Raw genomic sequence first — 15,615 nt, 5'->3', positions numbered from 1 at the left:
GAGCCATGGAGACCACAGCTGCGATCTAACAGACCTCATGATAACAGAAATTCATCGGGCCTCTGACTCTCACACGCTCTGACTTATTACCTGACAGTCCACGTAATTGTAAACAAGCAGCGTGCGGCCGCATTTTCACACGTTGTCACCATCACACACACACACACACACACACGTTCAACACGTTCCTCGGCCCTCTCCCTCCCCCTGCCGCCTCCTCATTCACTCTTTGAGCTGCAGGAAGAACTTCAAAAGGAGGCCGAGCACAGAGGGGAGCAGGACCCTGTGTAGTGTGTGTGTGTTGTGGGAGTATGAGGGAGGAGTGCGTTTCATCCACTTGTCTCTCTCTCTCTCACACACACACACACACACACACACACACACTCAGCTGTCTCCCTCTTGCAAATTAATTACTTCCAACTGCCCCTGAAGTCTTTGATGCCAAATAAAGCGACTGGGCGCTAACAGCAGAGCGGCAGTTTGTGCTGTTTGTGTGTCAGTGAGGAAAGTTTTAACTCACAGCAGAAACCTTATTCTCACACACTGCTTCACACCCCTTAACTCTTATACATAGAAAAAAAAGAGAAATATGAATTCATTGATTCATTTGAAGTCAAAATATTCAAAGAAAGTCGGTAATAGTTGCTCATTTGGTTATTATAAAGACATAATCAAGGGCTGTGATGAAAGCTGTGGTGTCAGCTCATGGGGCCTCAGTCTTTGTAGCTGCTGCTGCACCGGCGCCTTGCTACAACAGCAGCTCCTGGTGGCAGCTGCAGCAACGACGAGTACTTCCTCAAGACCGCAGCTGCCCTGCTGAGAAGAGAGATGGAGCGACATTATATGACTTCTTTACAGCTTCAAATCCCCAAACTTTCATCCAATCACGGCAATTCTTTCTCCAGTCTTCAGCTCCATCCTCACGCCTCACAATCTCATCTGTGCCACCACTCAGTTATTAAGTAAACAATGATCGAATGATCCTGCTTCAAGAGTAAATAATGTGATATAATAAGTAACCTCATTAATCTTTATTATCGTTTAGTTTTTTGTCTATTTTTATCTCTCCTGCTCCTCAACGTCAAAGAAATATTGTGGGGGTTTTTCAGTGACGAGCATCGATTGGCAGATGCATTTTGTAGCAAACAGAATAACAATTATTTTTTCAATAGCACATAAAAACACCACTGGAGTGTTAAAATTAAGTCTTCAATCCGGTCCTTAGCTGGATATAGATCCTAGTTTTTTGATGCAGCTCCTCAGAATCACATGGGGAGTGTTAAAGGTGCACTGTGTAGTTTTGGAGAAGAAATTCACACAATATTAATGAGGTAATAATACAATATTTTTGGGATGACTGAATAAACAAGCTGTTCTCAGAGGGAAATAAGGTCCCAGAACACTGTTTGAAGCTAGAAAGGTGGCAGGGTCCGCCACATATAAACAAAGTCAAGCGGTATTAAATTGTGTCGTCCTTTAAGGTCAGTTTGTGTATTTTGTTTATTTAGGCATTAAACAAGGGAACAGAATCAGATGATGTAACATGCACATTTATGTTAGACCTCTGAAACACCTCTTCAGATATTATACTACACATCTGTTTTATGTATTTTACTGTGTGGGAATCAAGGGTGGTCAGACAATAAAATATTTTTTCGCCTCAACTGTCTCCTGTTGCCATGATCAGCAGAATTCTGATGATGCCCTGTGACAGTTTAAAGATCAACACCGTCTGTGGGTGGTTTTTTTCAAAACATCATTCGCATTCGACAACCTGACCTGTCCACACGTCTTCGTGTTTGCTGAACTGAACTCTGAAATCAAACTATCTTTTTTGTTGAATTCTTTGGACCAACTTTGATCACGTCTGCTGTCTTTACTGCCACTGTGACAACTTCACTGTAGCGACATGAACAGAAACCTGGTAAGAGTTTCTTATTTGACCTGAACAGACTTTTTTTCAGCACTGTGCCTCTCTAGTCCAGCCTATTATTTGCTCTAATTTCTTCATATTGTTGTCTAAAGCTTAAAAAAACATGGTAAAACGTTATAAATCAGATTAATTTTCATACAGGATTAAATGGATGCATCATTAATAATTGGTGTGTCCAGTAAACCACATTGGGAAATATAGAACCTCTGATATATTTATATAAAAACATAAATAGTATGTCGTTTTATTGTGTGAATCATCACACAGGTTGTGTTCTCTGTGTATCCGATGTCAACATCAGACTGTGGGACTGACATGTATGTTTCTGTCTTTCAGCCGTTGCAGTTTGTTGCTGCCTTTTACGTCTTAAACACGCCGGCTGTACGGCACAACTCTGAGCAGTTCCATCGCGCGGTCGTGCAGGGACTCAGAGACGCCCTGCTCACCGCCATCTCTGAGATTAAGTCTCTCAAAGATGAAAATACATCTTTGAAAACTCAGATTGGCCAGATGAGAAACAGCCAGGTGAAGGTGCGCCAGCTCCGGGAGGATCTGAAAGAAAAAGAAGAAGCTCTCCAAAGGGCCAGAAAGACCGCCTGTCTGGAGACCCTGGACATGCTGGCTCGGACATCAGAGCAGTGGAGGAGCAGGTGTGACGCTCTGGAGCAGAGCCTCGCCTCCACCACCAACCAGCTGCTGGTACGCTGCCTCAGATCATCACTGTACTTCACAGTAATCACCTGTTGGATTCTAACAGCTGGTTCAGAATTGTCTTTTTCATGTAAAGTAACAGAAATACTGTTCTCATTTTCTTCAGGAGCTCACCTCCAAAATAAAAGTCAGGGAGGAGGAGATGAAGACAAGTGAGAAAAACAAAAGGAAGATAAAAAGAGGAGAAATCTGTGAAGAGAGAGAGGAAGGATACTAGGGTGAAAACTGAACATTTTAATACAGTGGAACCCGGTCGCTGGGTGGACTCAGGGAAGACATCAGCATCCTTCCCCCTGAAACCCCAACCTGCCTCCTAACCTGTAGCATCTACTCACTAACACAAACCCTCCACCCACCCCATCCCATGATAATAGATAATCATATAATCATAATCTTTATGAAAACAATATAAATTAAAATAAACATCAGTTTAACTGGTCACATCTGTTTCCATTTCATTCATTTCTTTACTTTCTATGTCGACTTGAAGTAGTTTCCAACAGCAGGATGGAGAGTCAGATAAAGTGATCAGGGTGAGTATGGGCGACCAGGAGGGTGAGAGGGTAACCCCGGCACGAGACAAGTCGAAGCAAAATCAAGTCTCGAACATGGATTTCATACCATAATAATAAAAAAATAACTTCACAGTTATATGGAGAACTTGAGTAATTACTGAAGATTTACAGCATCTAGTTTGATATCAGTCCACGGTGACAGCCTGGCTCTAAACATGGTAATGCTGGTCTGTCAGTTGATCTGACACTTTCCGGAAATATCTCACCAACCATTGGATGGAGAGAAACTTGGCGCAGAAACTCATATTCCTCTCAGGATGAGCAGTACTACATTTCCTGATGCCCTGAATTATCACTTAGCACAACCAACATTTAACTAAAATGTCCAATATTTTGTTTATGACTGAAGACCTGCTTAACTGGTGACATTCACGTCAGCCTCAGCTTCCATTTTTTTTTTGCTCATCGGCAAATATCAACATGCTAACAGGCTAAACTGATATGGTAAACATTATACCAGAACACGCCCCACATTTACTGTATTTATGGATTTCTCTATTTATTTATGTCTGTTCTTATAAATACATTTTAATGTATTCATGAATGTGTTTCTCTCTTTGAACATTATGTGTACATACAGTGCAGACCTTCTACCTTCACTACAGAACATGTCACATGACTACGTGTCTCCCTTATATAAATACTTTAAATCATTTCCCAGTCTGGCATCATTAAAGTAATTCTATCTATCTATCTATCATGACATGTGTGAACTCTCGGAGCTGCAGAGAGATACAGAGGCTGTCACCCGCCTGCAGGGGGAGACAGAGACCTGAGGAGTGCAGAGGAGCCTCACACAGGCTGCTGCTGGTCCTGAGATGGGAGGACACGATGGACTCAGTGCTGTAATCCCTGCTGCTGTAACATTACACACACACATAATCCCTGATGATATATCAGTCATGAACTATGTCAGGCTACCATGTCCCTGTCTTCCATTAGATGTTGCTGTGTCCATTTCCTGTAAGTGTCATACTAAAGTTAAAAGACTAAGTATGGTCATCATCATGGATCTTAGTGCCCATACATTACAAGTGCTTAATTTAGTTAGAAAGTTTTAATCTAAACGTGTCAAAAACTGATATTCATTCGTTATTAGTATTGTTATTATTATTTAAACGGGCAGTGTGAGGTCTAAAGAGATGAGCAGAGGGCAACTCTACGCTACAGATTATATCTTACTTCTATAAATTCTTAATTAAAAACATATATTTACAATGTCTGTGGAGGTAAGGATTCGATTTGATGTGGATTGTTTCTTGATGTCTGCCGTGAAATGATCCTACAGTTTTATTCTCACTCATCTACAGTACAATACATAATATTTAGTTATTGTTACATGGTTACCCAGTGCAGACGTTTCAAGTCAGTCCGTAGCTGTGACATCATTACCATGCGACAATGTAACTTGAACTGAGGACATGGCGCTCAGTGTGTTGGATTTTTAATCATATTTCAGAAAATGCTAATTTTCTAATTTGATATGAACGCTGTGCTGAAAATGGAGAATCAGTCAGCTCCCCTCTCAGCAGTTTTCAGTTCTGATAAGTTCACTTTACCGTTCACTACCTGTTCAGCAACGAACAGCAGACAGACACAGTAGGAGGAGCTGGTGAACATGGTGGAGCATTTTACAAATTATTTATCTCAGGAGGTGGTGGAGACCAAAACAGAGCTATGGGAAATTGAATACTGTATTAAAATAATAATCTCAAAGATTTTCATGTAAATAAATATGTTGATATGTTAATGTTAAATCACAATCTATCAAATTATGTAACACAATGATGATTGAGCCTATGGCCCACAGAGAAAGCACTTGCATTTGCTGTGATACCAAAGATGTACAGTGGGCGTCGGTGGCGACTGATAACAGTGGAAGATGAGGTGCAAATCGCTTTCCTGTGGCGTTGTTATGGAGGCGTGGCAAAGCTGCCAACTGCCAACAGACTGGCGTCACACAGGCGACACTTGATCTCTGGGAATCAGTGAGGTCACACGGTGTCCTGGTTACAAAGGAGGAATTATATGGTGGCCCTGAGGGTCAAAACACAACAACATTTTTAAAAAACCCCACAGAATTTCATAAAACACAATGACAAACTTGAAAAATAACAAAGGCAGTGTTTTCTGAAATGTTGTTGTGTTTCCTGAAATGTGTTTGTCTTTTGTCCCTCACGGTCACCGTACATCTACATTTGGACATCATCTAAAATGGTTTCCTGTTGTATGAGAAGATAACAGGATTGATGCTTCAGCGTCACAAATTGATGTTGAAAAGAGGAAAGATGACCTGAACACCTTTTAATAAAGTTCTATCATTGTCGAGACTACATGATTTAACACAACATGAGTTAATAAATCCTGACTATCATGTGTTGGTCCTTATCTGGGCATGCTTTGACATCATGGGCTCAGTTATTTCACCCGTTCCACAGGGTCTGTAATGTGTCTGCAGTCCCCGACTCCACGCCCAGCCACATGCACAGTACACATCCCTCCGACACCCATGTGTTGAAGGCCCAACCCTAAATATCTTCCACCCTGGCCTGACTGGCCGGCAGCACCCCCTCCTCACAGCACAGCGAGGGACAGTGAGGAAGGAGAAAGTGTGAGAGGAAGAGTGCGTGACAGAGAGCATAAGAAGATGACAGTCGATATTTAAGGAGAGCTGACAGTGACTTTGACTCACGAGGCCACGTGGATTCACACTATGAGCGAGTACAGCGACAGATGACAAGCCGAACTCAAGGGGTCAGCCTGGGGATTGTGGATCAAGATTCTGGACCGGAGCATTTCAGCTGGCAGGTTGGACTTGCCCAGGTTGTGCCATGCACTGACGACTGCTGGATAAACATACCAGACTCACAGGATCTACAGGTTCTCATAATTTAGAGGAAAAACTTGCTCTTCCAAAATACAAGGACTTCATAACCATCTTCCAGCTTTTCTGGGTGATGAGTCTGGATAATTGTGATTGATGAGTCAGTGTGAACGCTAAGTAGAAAAGTTGAGTGTGTGTGCCCGGCTGGCCTGCTGGAGCTCTTCCGGAAGATTTCAGAAAAGAGTCCCCTGTCTCTTTTCCCCTGCCATTTGTCCAGACTGCAAAATGCTGATTCATTAACACAGAAATAGAGTTTCAGAAAGTCCCCACCAAGTCTGTAAGCAGCAGAAAGAGAAGAGTGCGACCCTGCCATGATGCCCAAAAAACCCAGAGCCTTCCGCCCTACACGACGTAACAATAGCTCCAGAAAACACCTGAGCAGCTGGATATACTAACGTATGTTCATCAAGGACACTGGAGGTGTCAACAGTGTTTGTCACCAAAGAAGCTCTGACTTTAAAGACAGCGTCACTTTCCAGCAACACGTGAAATGTGAAAGAGGGCACAGACGGACTCGTTCAAGATAACTGCTCACAGGGATAACACTGAAGCTGTATTATTTCTTAAACTGTATGAGACTGTTTGTCTTTGGGAGACATTGTCAAGACAGTGAAAGAGAAAAACTCCATCCTTTGACCAGGACGCTCCTCAGATCTTGTTTTGGGACTAGCTTTGAGTTAGAGCTGAAGCTCAAAGACTCAACATCCTTTATTGTGCAACTACTGGATGTCCAGTATTTCTTTGAGCTCCTGAAGGCTTTACCCCTTGAAGATCTTCCAGTAATGGATTCCCAGGGTGGTCCATACCTCAACAAGCGTGCCCTCTGCTCACCTCTGGGTGCTGCCCGCCTCTGCCAGATAGCGATGGGCTGTGCAGTGATCGCCATGGTGGTCCACACTGCAGGCTTCAGCGGCTCACAAGGTGTCTTCTGTATTGCGGCGTGGTGCTTCTGCTTCGGCATGACTGTTGTGGTGTTTTTCCTGGATGCTACTCGTCTCTACAGCTGCCTGCCCATATCCTGGGATAACCTGACGGTCACATGTGCTGCCTTCGCCACGCTTATGTAAGTCACATGTTCAGGTGTTTGTCAGATCTTCTGTTCAAACAAAACTCTGGATATTACTCTGCATTCACATGTTTTGTTTTCATCATGTAAAGTAAACATCAAGTGTACAGCTACAGGGTGTACCTACACTTTCACTTTCCTCTTAAAACCTTTATAACATCCATTACTGCATCTATAAGAAATCCACCGATCAGCAATTTGAAGATTCATTCATTTAATTATTGAAGAAACATCATTTTTATTTGTATTGTATTGCTGTTTTTCTACGGTTGTCTACTAGTCAAAATATTTTAAAAAGAAGTTATACTCTGGTTCTGCCCTGGATTAGTTTAAAGGCGCAGTATGTAATTTTTTGGGAAGAAATTCAAAGTTTGATATTTACATTATCAATGAGGTAATAAACTGAGAGATATATATTTATTCCATAAATAAATGAACAAGCTGTTTTCAGAGGGAAGTAAGGTCCTCAGAACACTGCGTGTAGCTAGAAAGGTGGCAGGGTCCGCCACATATAAACAAAGTAAAACAGTATGAAACTATGTTGTCCTTCCTTTGTGAATTTTGTTGTCTAAGGCAAACAAAGGATTTTTCTCTTCCAGTCAAAGTGTCTTCACCAGTACTCCATAATGCACCTTTAAAGCTGTTACATTATGAATATTTGTACATTTACAATGGGGGAAAAAGGTGAAAGGGATCGCTTCTAATGATGAATCGACCACCTAACTCTACAATTCTCCTTAGCTCCTGTTTTAGCATCTTTCAGCTAATTGTTTTGCATTTTTCAGACTGTGACTTTAGTGTGTTGTTCGCTCTCATCGCTTTCTTGTTCTGCACTCTCTGCTATGTTTCCATCTGCAGAAAGCAGCTGTTTTCATCAACAATGCTCCAAGTAACTGTACTATACACTAGCCGCCCATTGGCAGACAGAAAAAAAGCTAGAATCTAAAGTAAACATTGTGGAGACCAAAAACAGAGCTAAAAGAGAGAGAATATTGGATTCATCAGATGGACACAAACGTGGCTCGAAATGCTCACGCTTCTACCTGCCTGCTGGATCTGTACATAAATGAGCAACTGTAAGAACTTCACCATATCAGCTCTATAAATTAATTATGCGTTAGTATTGCGTTTACAGCTCATTGTTCTGCCCCCAAGTGGCCAACAAATCAGTCAGTAAAGGTTTATTTGTTATCCACTGATTGAGGTTGAAAGCTTTGACTTTTGGAATATTTTTTTCAAAGCACTACAAAATGTATTCCAGTCAGTGCCTTTATTCGCCCCAGTGTGACACTCCAGAGCATCATTTTTTCCTGGTTTGATGACATCATAACTACACTCATGCTTTCTGTCCTCTCCTGCAGGTATGTGACAGCCTCTGTGGTCTACCCTCTCTTCTTTGTCCGAGCTGAGTGCCCCTACGCCGGCTGCGATGTCCGAAATTTCCGCATCGCTGTGACCGTCTGCTCCATCTTGGGGACTCTGGCCTACGGGGCTGAAGTGGCCCTGTGCCGAGCCAGGCCGGGCCAGGCTGTGGTGGGCTACATGGCCACCGTCTCTGGCCTCCTCAAAGTTGTTCAGGGCTTCGTGGCCTGCATCATCTTTGGAGCTCTGGCCAACAGGAGCGAGTACTACCGCTACGTTGGCACCATCTACTGTGTTGTCGTCTATGCTTTCTGCTTTGTTCTGACCGTAGTGGTGGTTGTAATGACCGTGTGTGGACGGACCAAGGCTGTGCGCTGTATGTCCTTCGACCGCTTCGTGGTGGTATGCACCCTCCTGGAGGTTCTGCTCTATCTGAGCGCATCGGTAGTGTGGCCGGTGTTCTGCTTTGACACAAAATATGGCTCTCCTTGGAGGCCGTCGTCCTGCCCTCAAGGAAATTGTCCATGGGACAGCAAGGTCGTGGTGGCGGTGTTCTCCGTTGTCAACTTCAGCCTGTACTTGGCTGACCTGATCTATTCCCAGAGGATACGATTTTCCTCACATAGGCCCACAAACTCAAGAGTGTAGCACCATCTGGAAGCTTATTTTGCACAGGCTTAACAGGTTTAAGTTATGTTATCTGCTTCACTTTTGTTTTTCGTTTTGACTAGTGTATGTTTTTTGTATTTAAAGACACATAAAATATTGAGGGTCACTGGTGCTGCTGCTGAGGCACCCAGACACCCCAAACTACACGTGACAGCAGTGTGGAATGTGAAAAAGGAATTTTGCCACAGTGACCCCTCTGCCACACCCCGCTGAGGTGACATCCCATCTCTTTAACTCGACTCTCCTGCCCCCTGAGAGATTTGGGACAAGAGCCAGCCTCGCCCAAACAGCCAGGGCCGACTGGTATGTCCTGCCAAATCCTCATAAACTCAGACACTCCTGCTCCTCTTGACCTGCGGCATAACACCACCCCGTCACACACACACACACACACTTACGGGCTGCCTGTATTTCTGCTCAAATAATACATAAAAGACTCGAAATATAAATAGTACATCTGGCATTGGCATGCGTGGCATCCCTGTCATCTGCAAACCCCACACCAGAGATCGACGCACATTACACAGGCTGCCAAAAATAAACACAAGCCGTCTGCACTCATACTGAAGCCGTGAGACAGCATTTATAAGAGGCTGGAGTCTTTAAAAGCTCTCTATGAAATGCTTCCTTCAGTTTCTGATTAAAAATAAGAGCTGGATTCATCCAACTGCACTGCTGGGTTGACCTGCTGTCGAGGCTGCCACGTTTGAAAACACACAATATTCACAATTGAGCAATTCGAACAAGGTCAGAGTGACAAAGGAGTGTTTGCACATTTTTACAGAGGATGGCGTGACCTTGTTTGTCCTTAATCAACAGGTCAACAACAAAAACAAACAAAAAAATGATTTTCCATGCATTTTCTACATTTACACTGTCAGGTACAAATAATATGTGTGTTAAGAGGTTATTTGTGGGATTTTACACTGTGATATGTAATTTCAGCTGCCAGGCATAAACTTCAAGCTAATATAATTGATACTTTTATATTATCGAGTAACGTGTGTGTGTGTGAAAGGATAACCCCACAGAGAATCCCTCTACTCTGCACTTCGCAGCATTACAGAGTGTTTTAGCATCTTTTAGCTCACTGTGGTTTGTTTTTATAGCTCAAAACTTCACTTCACGTTTTGATCCACTCTCAACGCTCTTAGTTTTTTTTTTACTGCTGCATTACACGCAGCTGTTTCTTTAACGAATAAGCTCTACAAAACACTGAAACACAAAAGACAGACAGAGTAAGCTAATTAGATTGTAGCATTTTGCAGCTAAAGAGCCAAATATTTCCCTCCGGAGTTGGTGGAGGCCAAAAAGAGAGCTAAAAGCGAGTGAATATCGGACTTACATTCACCAGGTGACTCAAAATGTTGCTCCATGTCAACTGGGTGTGTAAATAGGCAACTCACAAGTTTGCCATATCAATTTTACAATGTGGTTATATATCGGTGTTGTGTTGACAGCTTGTTGCACTGACCGCAGGTGGCCAAATTTATTAACCCAAAACCTATTTATCAAACACAGTCTTGCCAATGAAAACTGGCCTTCCAGCTGACTGCATTTGCATTGGTCCCCCTTCAAACTGATATTCAATTAAATTCAATAATTCCTGTGCGAGACAGTGTGAATTTATACCCCAGTACCTCTGCACACTCCAGGGCTAAAGGACGTGAGACGAAGGCCTTTCTGGTTGCCATCCTCTCTTATCTTCTTGTTCCAAAAGAATAAAACAGACAGATGGCTGCCACAATTTAGCCTTTCCAGTCTCTCCTTGCCCCCCTCCTCTTCTCCTGATTGAGATTTCACTCTCTCACTCCCTCCCTTTACTCCGTCTCGCAAGATTTTTTACCCTCCCTTCCTCCATCTCCCCGTCTCCTCACCCTCCTCCTCACCATCCTTTGCTCCTCTCTGCTTTGGTCACCTCAGTGAATCTCATCTCTCTAATCCAGGATCAACGTATTCCCCTGTCACATCTGTGAGTGCTATGGACGTGTTATATTAAGTCCTCGTGAAGCCACTGTGCCACATATGTAAAGCTAAACTGTCATGGTGCTCGGCAGCAAATCCATCACCAGTTGGCTGCTCTTGTATCCAAATCTGTCTAAGACCACAGAAAACGTCACTGTGTGTCTGAGAGATCAGCATTTCACAAATTGTGCCATTCTTGATATTTTTTGTAAATTAGCAAGTAACTACAAGTGAGAAACACGACAGAAAGAGCAGATGAACAGTGGATTATAAGGGGGGTTATGTAAACTGGTGATTTGTGCGTCAATAAATAACTTTGTGTCATTGAATAAACAATTTTTGTGTGTTCGTTACCATGGAGAGCATTTCTATCCTCTGATAAATCCAACAGAATTACCTCTCACGACAGGCTCCCTGGAAGCAGTGCTTTGTGTTCTTCTTATTCTGACTAATATTTCCAAAGTATGTTGTGTATAACATTGGCGGAATATGCCAGAACCCAAAGAAAGCTGATACTGAAAGTGACGGACAGTGGTGCCACAGAGCAGTCTGTAGCTCCATTAAGCCCCGTGTACTCCCTGCTCCTCTGCAGAGCCCCATTTAGCAGCTGTTCCATGTTGGGCACTCATTTTACTTCTCACTCCCTGCAGGCCTCTGTCTTAAACATAGCTGTGACACACACACACACACACACACTCACACAGCCTATGGTGCATAAATTCCTCTGACAGAGATGAGCTGCGACAGGTGTCCATCATAACGTCCCTTCCTGTTCTCCAGCCAGGGGGACGTGGAGGGACAGGGGACTGCTGGCTGGCTGTCGTGACTAATCTCTGATGGCGCATGTTGCTGATGTCAGCTTCCCCCCCCCCGTAGCTCTTGGCTCTTGTTTTGCCAAATGTTGTGTGGAACATTGTTGAGGGCTAAATATTTGGTCCCAGAGGATTTGAGTCTATGCCAACTCCTCTAGCTTAGCATCCTTTTAGGAAGCTTCTGTACACAAAAGACAGTTGGCGCTCACTGTGGAGGCACTCGCTGTAGTCACAGTATATCATCAGACCAGGGGTTTTCTTTTTAAGAATTTCAGGGGCTGACAAAATAAAAGAAACACCTTAATATGATACGAATATGATTCAGCCTCAATCCATTAAACTTTATAACAGCAGTACAACATTATTTTGTCCGAGCCCTGTAAATTAACATGTCAGCAAACTAACCCTGAAAAGTTTATGGTGTTTACGTTCATGAATTTACATGCTCACAGTGGGTATTCGTATTTTCTCCAATTATTGCTGATGTCCCGATTAAAGGTATAATATAGAATATAGATTTTTGCATTACAATGTCTCAAAAGAACTCCACCTTTTGTTGAGTGGTTTACTTACATTATCCCAAATGTTTCCAATAATGCTCAAACCCAGTCAAATCCAGAAGTTTACTCGAAGTAAAATGCGTTTCATCTGGTAGCCAGTAACATTAGATAGATATAATGACGAAATGATAGAATGAGGAGGGAAAACGAAATGTATGTGAATAAAACTTTAAAACATTACCTTATCCGTGAGGATATGAGGAAAGCAAGTTTTAACCCTGCGTTTATGTTCCCCAGACAGCCACATTGGCGGCATCGAAGGTGTGTTTTTTTTTGTTTTGTTTTTTAGGCCAACTTTCACTTAATTCCCCACTCACCAGAGACTCTGGTACTCTCTTTGTCCCCTCTCCCCTCTGTAACGTTATCTTCATGAAGTACACTACAGTTCAGAACAGATGAAACAATGGGGGTCATCTCCGCCGATCACTGCTGCAGTCAGGTTGATAAACGGGTGTGAAGATGAAACGCATATTTTTATAAGCAAACTCTCACTTCTCCTCCCGTCAGTAAACAGCGCTGAATCAGAGCAGGATCCGATGTGACTCTGGGTGTTTACTCCTCCAGAATACTTTCTCCTCCAGACCTGGCCTCATCTGAGCAGCTCTGCAGCGTCTATGCCCTCCCTCCTTTCTCGCCCCTCCCACACAACAACTCTGCATTTGTATATACAGAGACCCCTAGCGGCAGAAATTACGTATTGTGGGTTTATGTAAATCAAGCTGTATGCTTCGGAAGTAGTTAACATGACATCAGGTTTTATTAGACATGGTATTCTATGATGTTAGTTGCCAATGTAGTATATATCCTTTGATTTGGACCCATATTGTTTTGCCTTTAGACAGCCATTCATCTACTTGAATCAAACATTCTTGTGATAGAACCCGATTCACTGATCGCTGATGTTTTATATCTAACGAGAAAGAAAGCCTATAAAATGAAGTGAATACATGATGAACCTCTACAAGAAAGCAATGTTTCTTTGTTCCCAAGATTGAAAGAAGACTGATCACCTCCCAGGCACACTTAATGGTTGAGAGAGCTGGTGTCGCATTATAAGACACAGAAGCTTAGATATATACTTTGTGGTTCCTCTGACAACAACATATCTCCAAACCTTTGAGAAATTAAAGCAATCTTTTGTGCATTACACTGAACCTTTTTCTGTGATCCTATGATACGCTGAAATAGTATATTTTGTTAATGTAAGGGAATATTACACTGATGTAAGGGTAGTGTTTCTCTATCCTGGGTAAAAGTCTGTGGTAAGCATTGCTTAGTTCTGGGAAAACAAGCTGCTGATAAAAAGATCCATAAAACAAAAATGTGAGATTGATTTTGTTTTGCTGCATTTTTTTGCCTGCAGTCAAACACAACCCCCTTCGCTTTTAAGAGGGGCTGCGTAGCTTTGGAGAACATATTCAAACTCAAAATCTGAATATTTACAATATTTATGAGGTAATAATGAAAAAAAGCAAAAGAACACTATCAACAAATATCCCCCTGTGAGCCTCTGGCCACAGTTTGCCCTCTGTTATCTGAGTGGATGATTTCATCTTCACTCTAAAACCCGCTGAACTGAGGAGACAAATCCAAAAGAAGTACTGTGCAGCTTCAGTCCTCCATGTTTTTTAGGGATTTTCATTCTGATGTCTGTGAGATTATGTGTTGTGCTGTGAGAAATCCTTTATTAGTTTTGGGGTTTTACATCAAACTGATAGATGACATTACACTGGCTGCCTCCACTTCTCTGCTGTCAGTTCTTTTGTAGTCTTTCTTGTCTCGGACTCATTCTTGTCACTCATTCTTGTGTCAGACTGCAGGACGGACGGAGACGTATGCACACTTGGGAGAGATTTTCTGTCTGTCTGTGATATTAAATATGCACATCTTCTCTCACTCAACAAAGTCTTTTCTCTCTTTTCCTTTCATGTATTTTGTCAGTCCTTCTCCACATCGCCAATCACACACACACGCACCCCCACACCTCTGGGCCCTAATCACTGCAAGCAACAAATTGTTGTGAACGCTTCACCTCGATCCGCTTGTTGCTGTGTGGCCAAGAGAAAAAAAAAACAGATTTGTGCACTGTGGTATTTTTAATAAATCTCTTGGGGGTTTTGTCAAAAAAAGAAAGACGGAATGAGTGTTGTCACGCCTCGGCACACATGCCGACTCTGAGTGATAGATAGTACAGAGGCAGGCAGTGGTAAATTAACTTTGTGTGTGTATGTGTGTGTGTGACTGAGGAGCAGAGTGGGGATACGTCAATGAAATTTTCGGCTTGTATGAGATTAGGTTTGGAGAACAGTTTTGTGGGTAATTATTCCACAAACCAATACAACAAAGGGAACTCTGCCGTACCCCCTCATGCTCTACTCCATCTGTTATTATAATAACTTTGTAACATCAGAAGGGAATGAATCATCATATTGTTCCCTAATTCCCCATAAATGTTCTGTTTTATTCTGCAGAAGAGTACAAACCAGTGATGAGAAAATCTGACATCCTTACCTCAAAGCCTCTACTTCTGATGATAAATCATGAAAAAAGAGGTAAATTAGGTGTTGTTTGGGTGAATTCAAGAGTTGTTGCTGAACTGAATGCAATTACACACACAAACTACATGATGGGTTCCTAATATTACTAAATATCAGATAAAAAAAACAATTAAATTAAAAGGTTATTTCGGCAATAGATTATGGTAGAATGGTAATCACTTGATAATATAGCCACTTTTGATTGCAATTAAGTCTGATGAAAAGTTGCAAATGGCACTAGTGAGGAGATGGCAAAAAATAAGAAAACATTTTTACACTGTGTCTCTTATTATGCACTGATAAACTTAGCTGAACTGTGAATATTTCTCTCCCAGATGGGCCCGTTCACCAATTAATTGTGCTCATTTGGCCAAATAGCCACCAGCGAGGGCCGGCGACGTGCCAGTAGTGCATGACAAACTGTAAAACATAGGACCACGTACTCTCACCAAGGAAGACACAGCTGACCCTTGGCTTGGTCTGTCAGGTCATTACCAGTAGAAATGTAAATAAGTAACCAGGCCTCTTGACATGTTCCACC

The 15,615-nt window shown here is 42.5% G+C and overlaps 1 protein-coding gene across 1 annotated transcript; it reads left to right on the top strand.

Moving 5' to 3' along the window:
- Positions 1-5,804: 5,804 nt before the first annotated feature.
- On the top strand, positions 5,805-12,783 carry LOC115589405 (myeloid-associated differentiation marker-like protein 2). The gene is made up of 2 exons (XM_030430249.1): positions 5,805-7,166; positions 8,531-12,783. The coding sequence occupies exons 1-2, from the start codon at positions 6,676-6,678 to the stop codon at positions 9,177-9,179; spliced, it is 1,140 nt and encodes a 379-aa protein (XP_030286109.1). The 5' UTR covers positions 5,805-6,675; the 3' UTR covers positions 9,180-12,783.
- Positions 12,784-15,615: the final 2,832 nt, after the last annotated feature.

Source organism: Sparus aurata, chromosome 1 (assembly GCF_900880675.1).
Source record: "Sparus aurata chromosome 1, fSpaAur1.1, whole genome shotgun sequence".
NCBI classification, from domain to species: domain Eukaryota; kingdom Metazoa; phylum Chordata; class Actinopteri; order Spariformes; family Sparidae; genus Sparus; species Sparus aurata.
Note: the sequence above shows the minus strand (reverse complement) of the source record. Positions and strands in the feature narration are given on the sequence as shown.

What these genes read in the sequence shown, in the direction of transcription:
- LOC115589405 (XM_030430249.1), top strand. Translation starts at nt 6,676, where the DNA reads ATGAGACTGTTTGTCTTTGGGAGACATTGTCAAGACAGTGAAAGAGAA. An exon ending in GCTGCCTTCGCCACGCTTAT is followed by an intron (nt 7,167 to 8,530) that starts GTAAGTCACATG and finishes CCTCTCCTGCAG; the next exon opens with GTATGTGACAGCCTCTGTGG.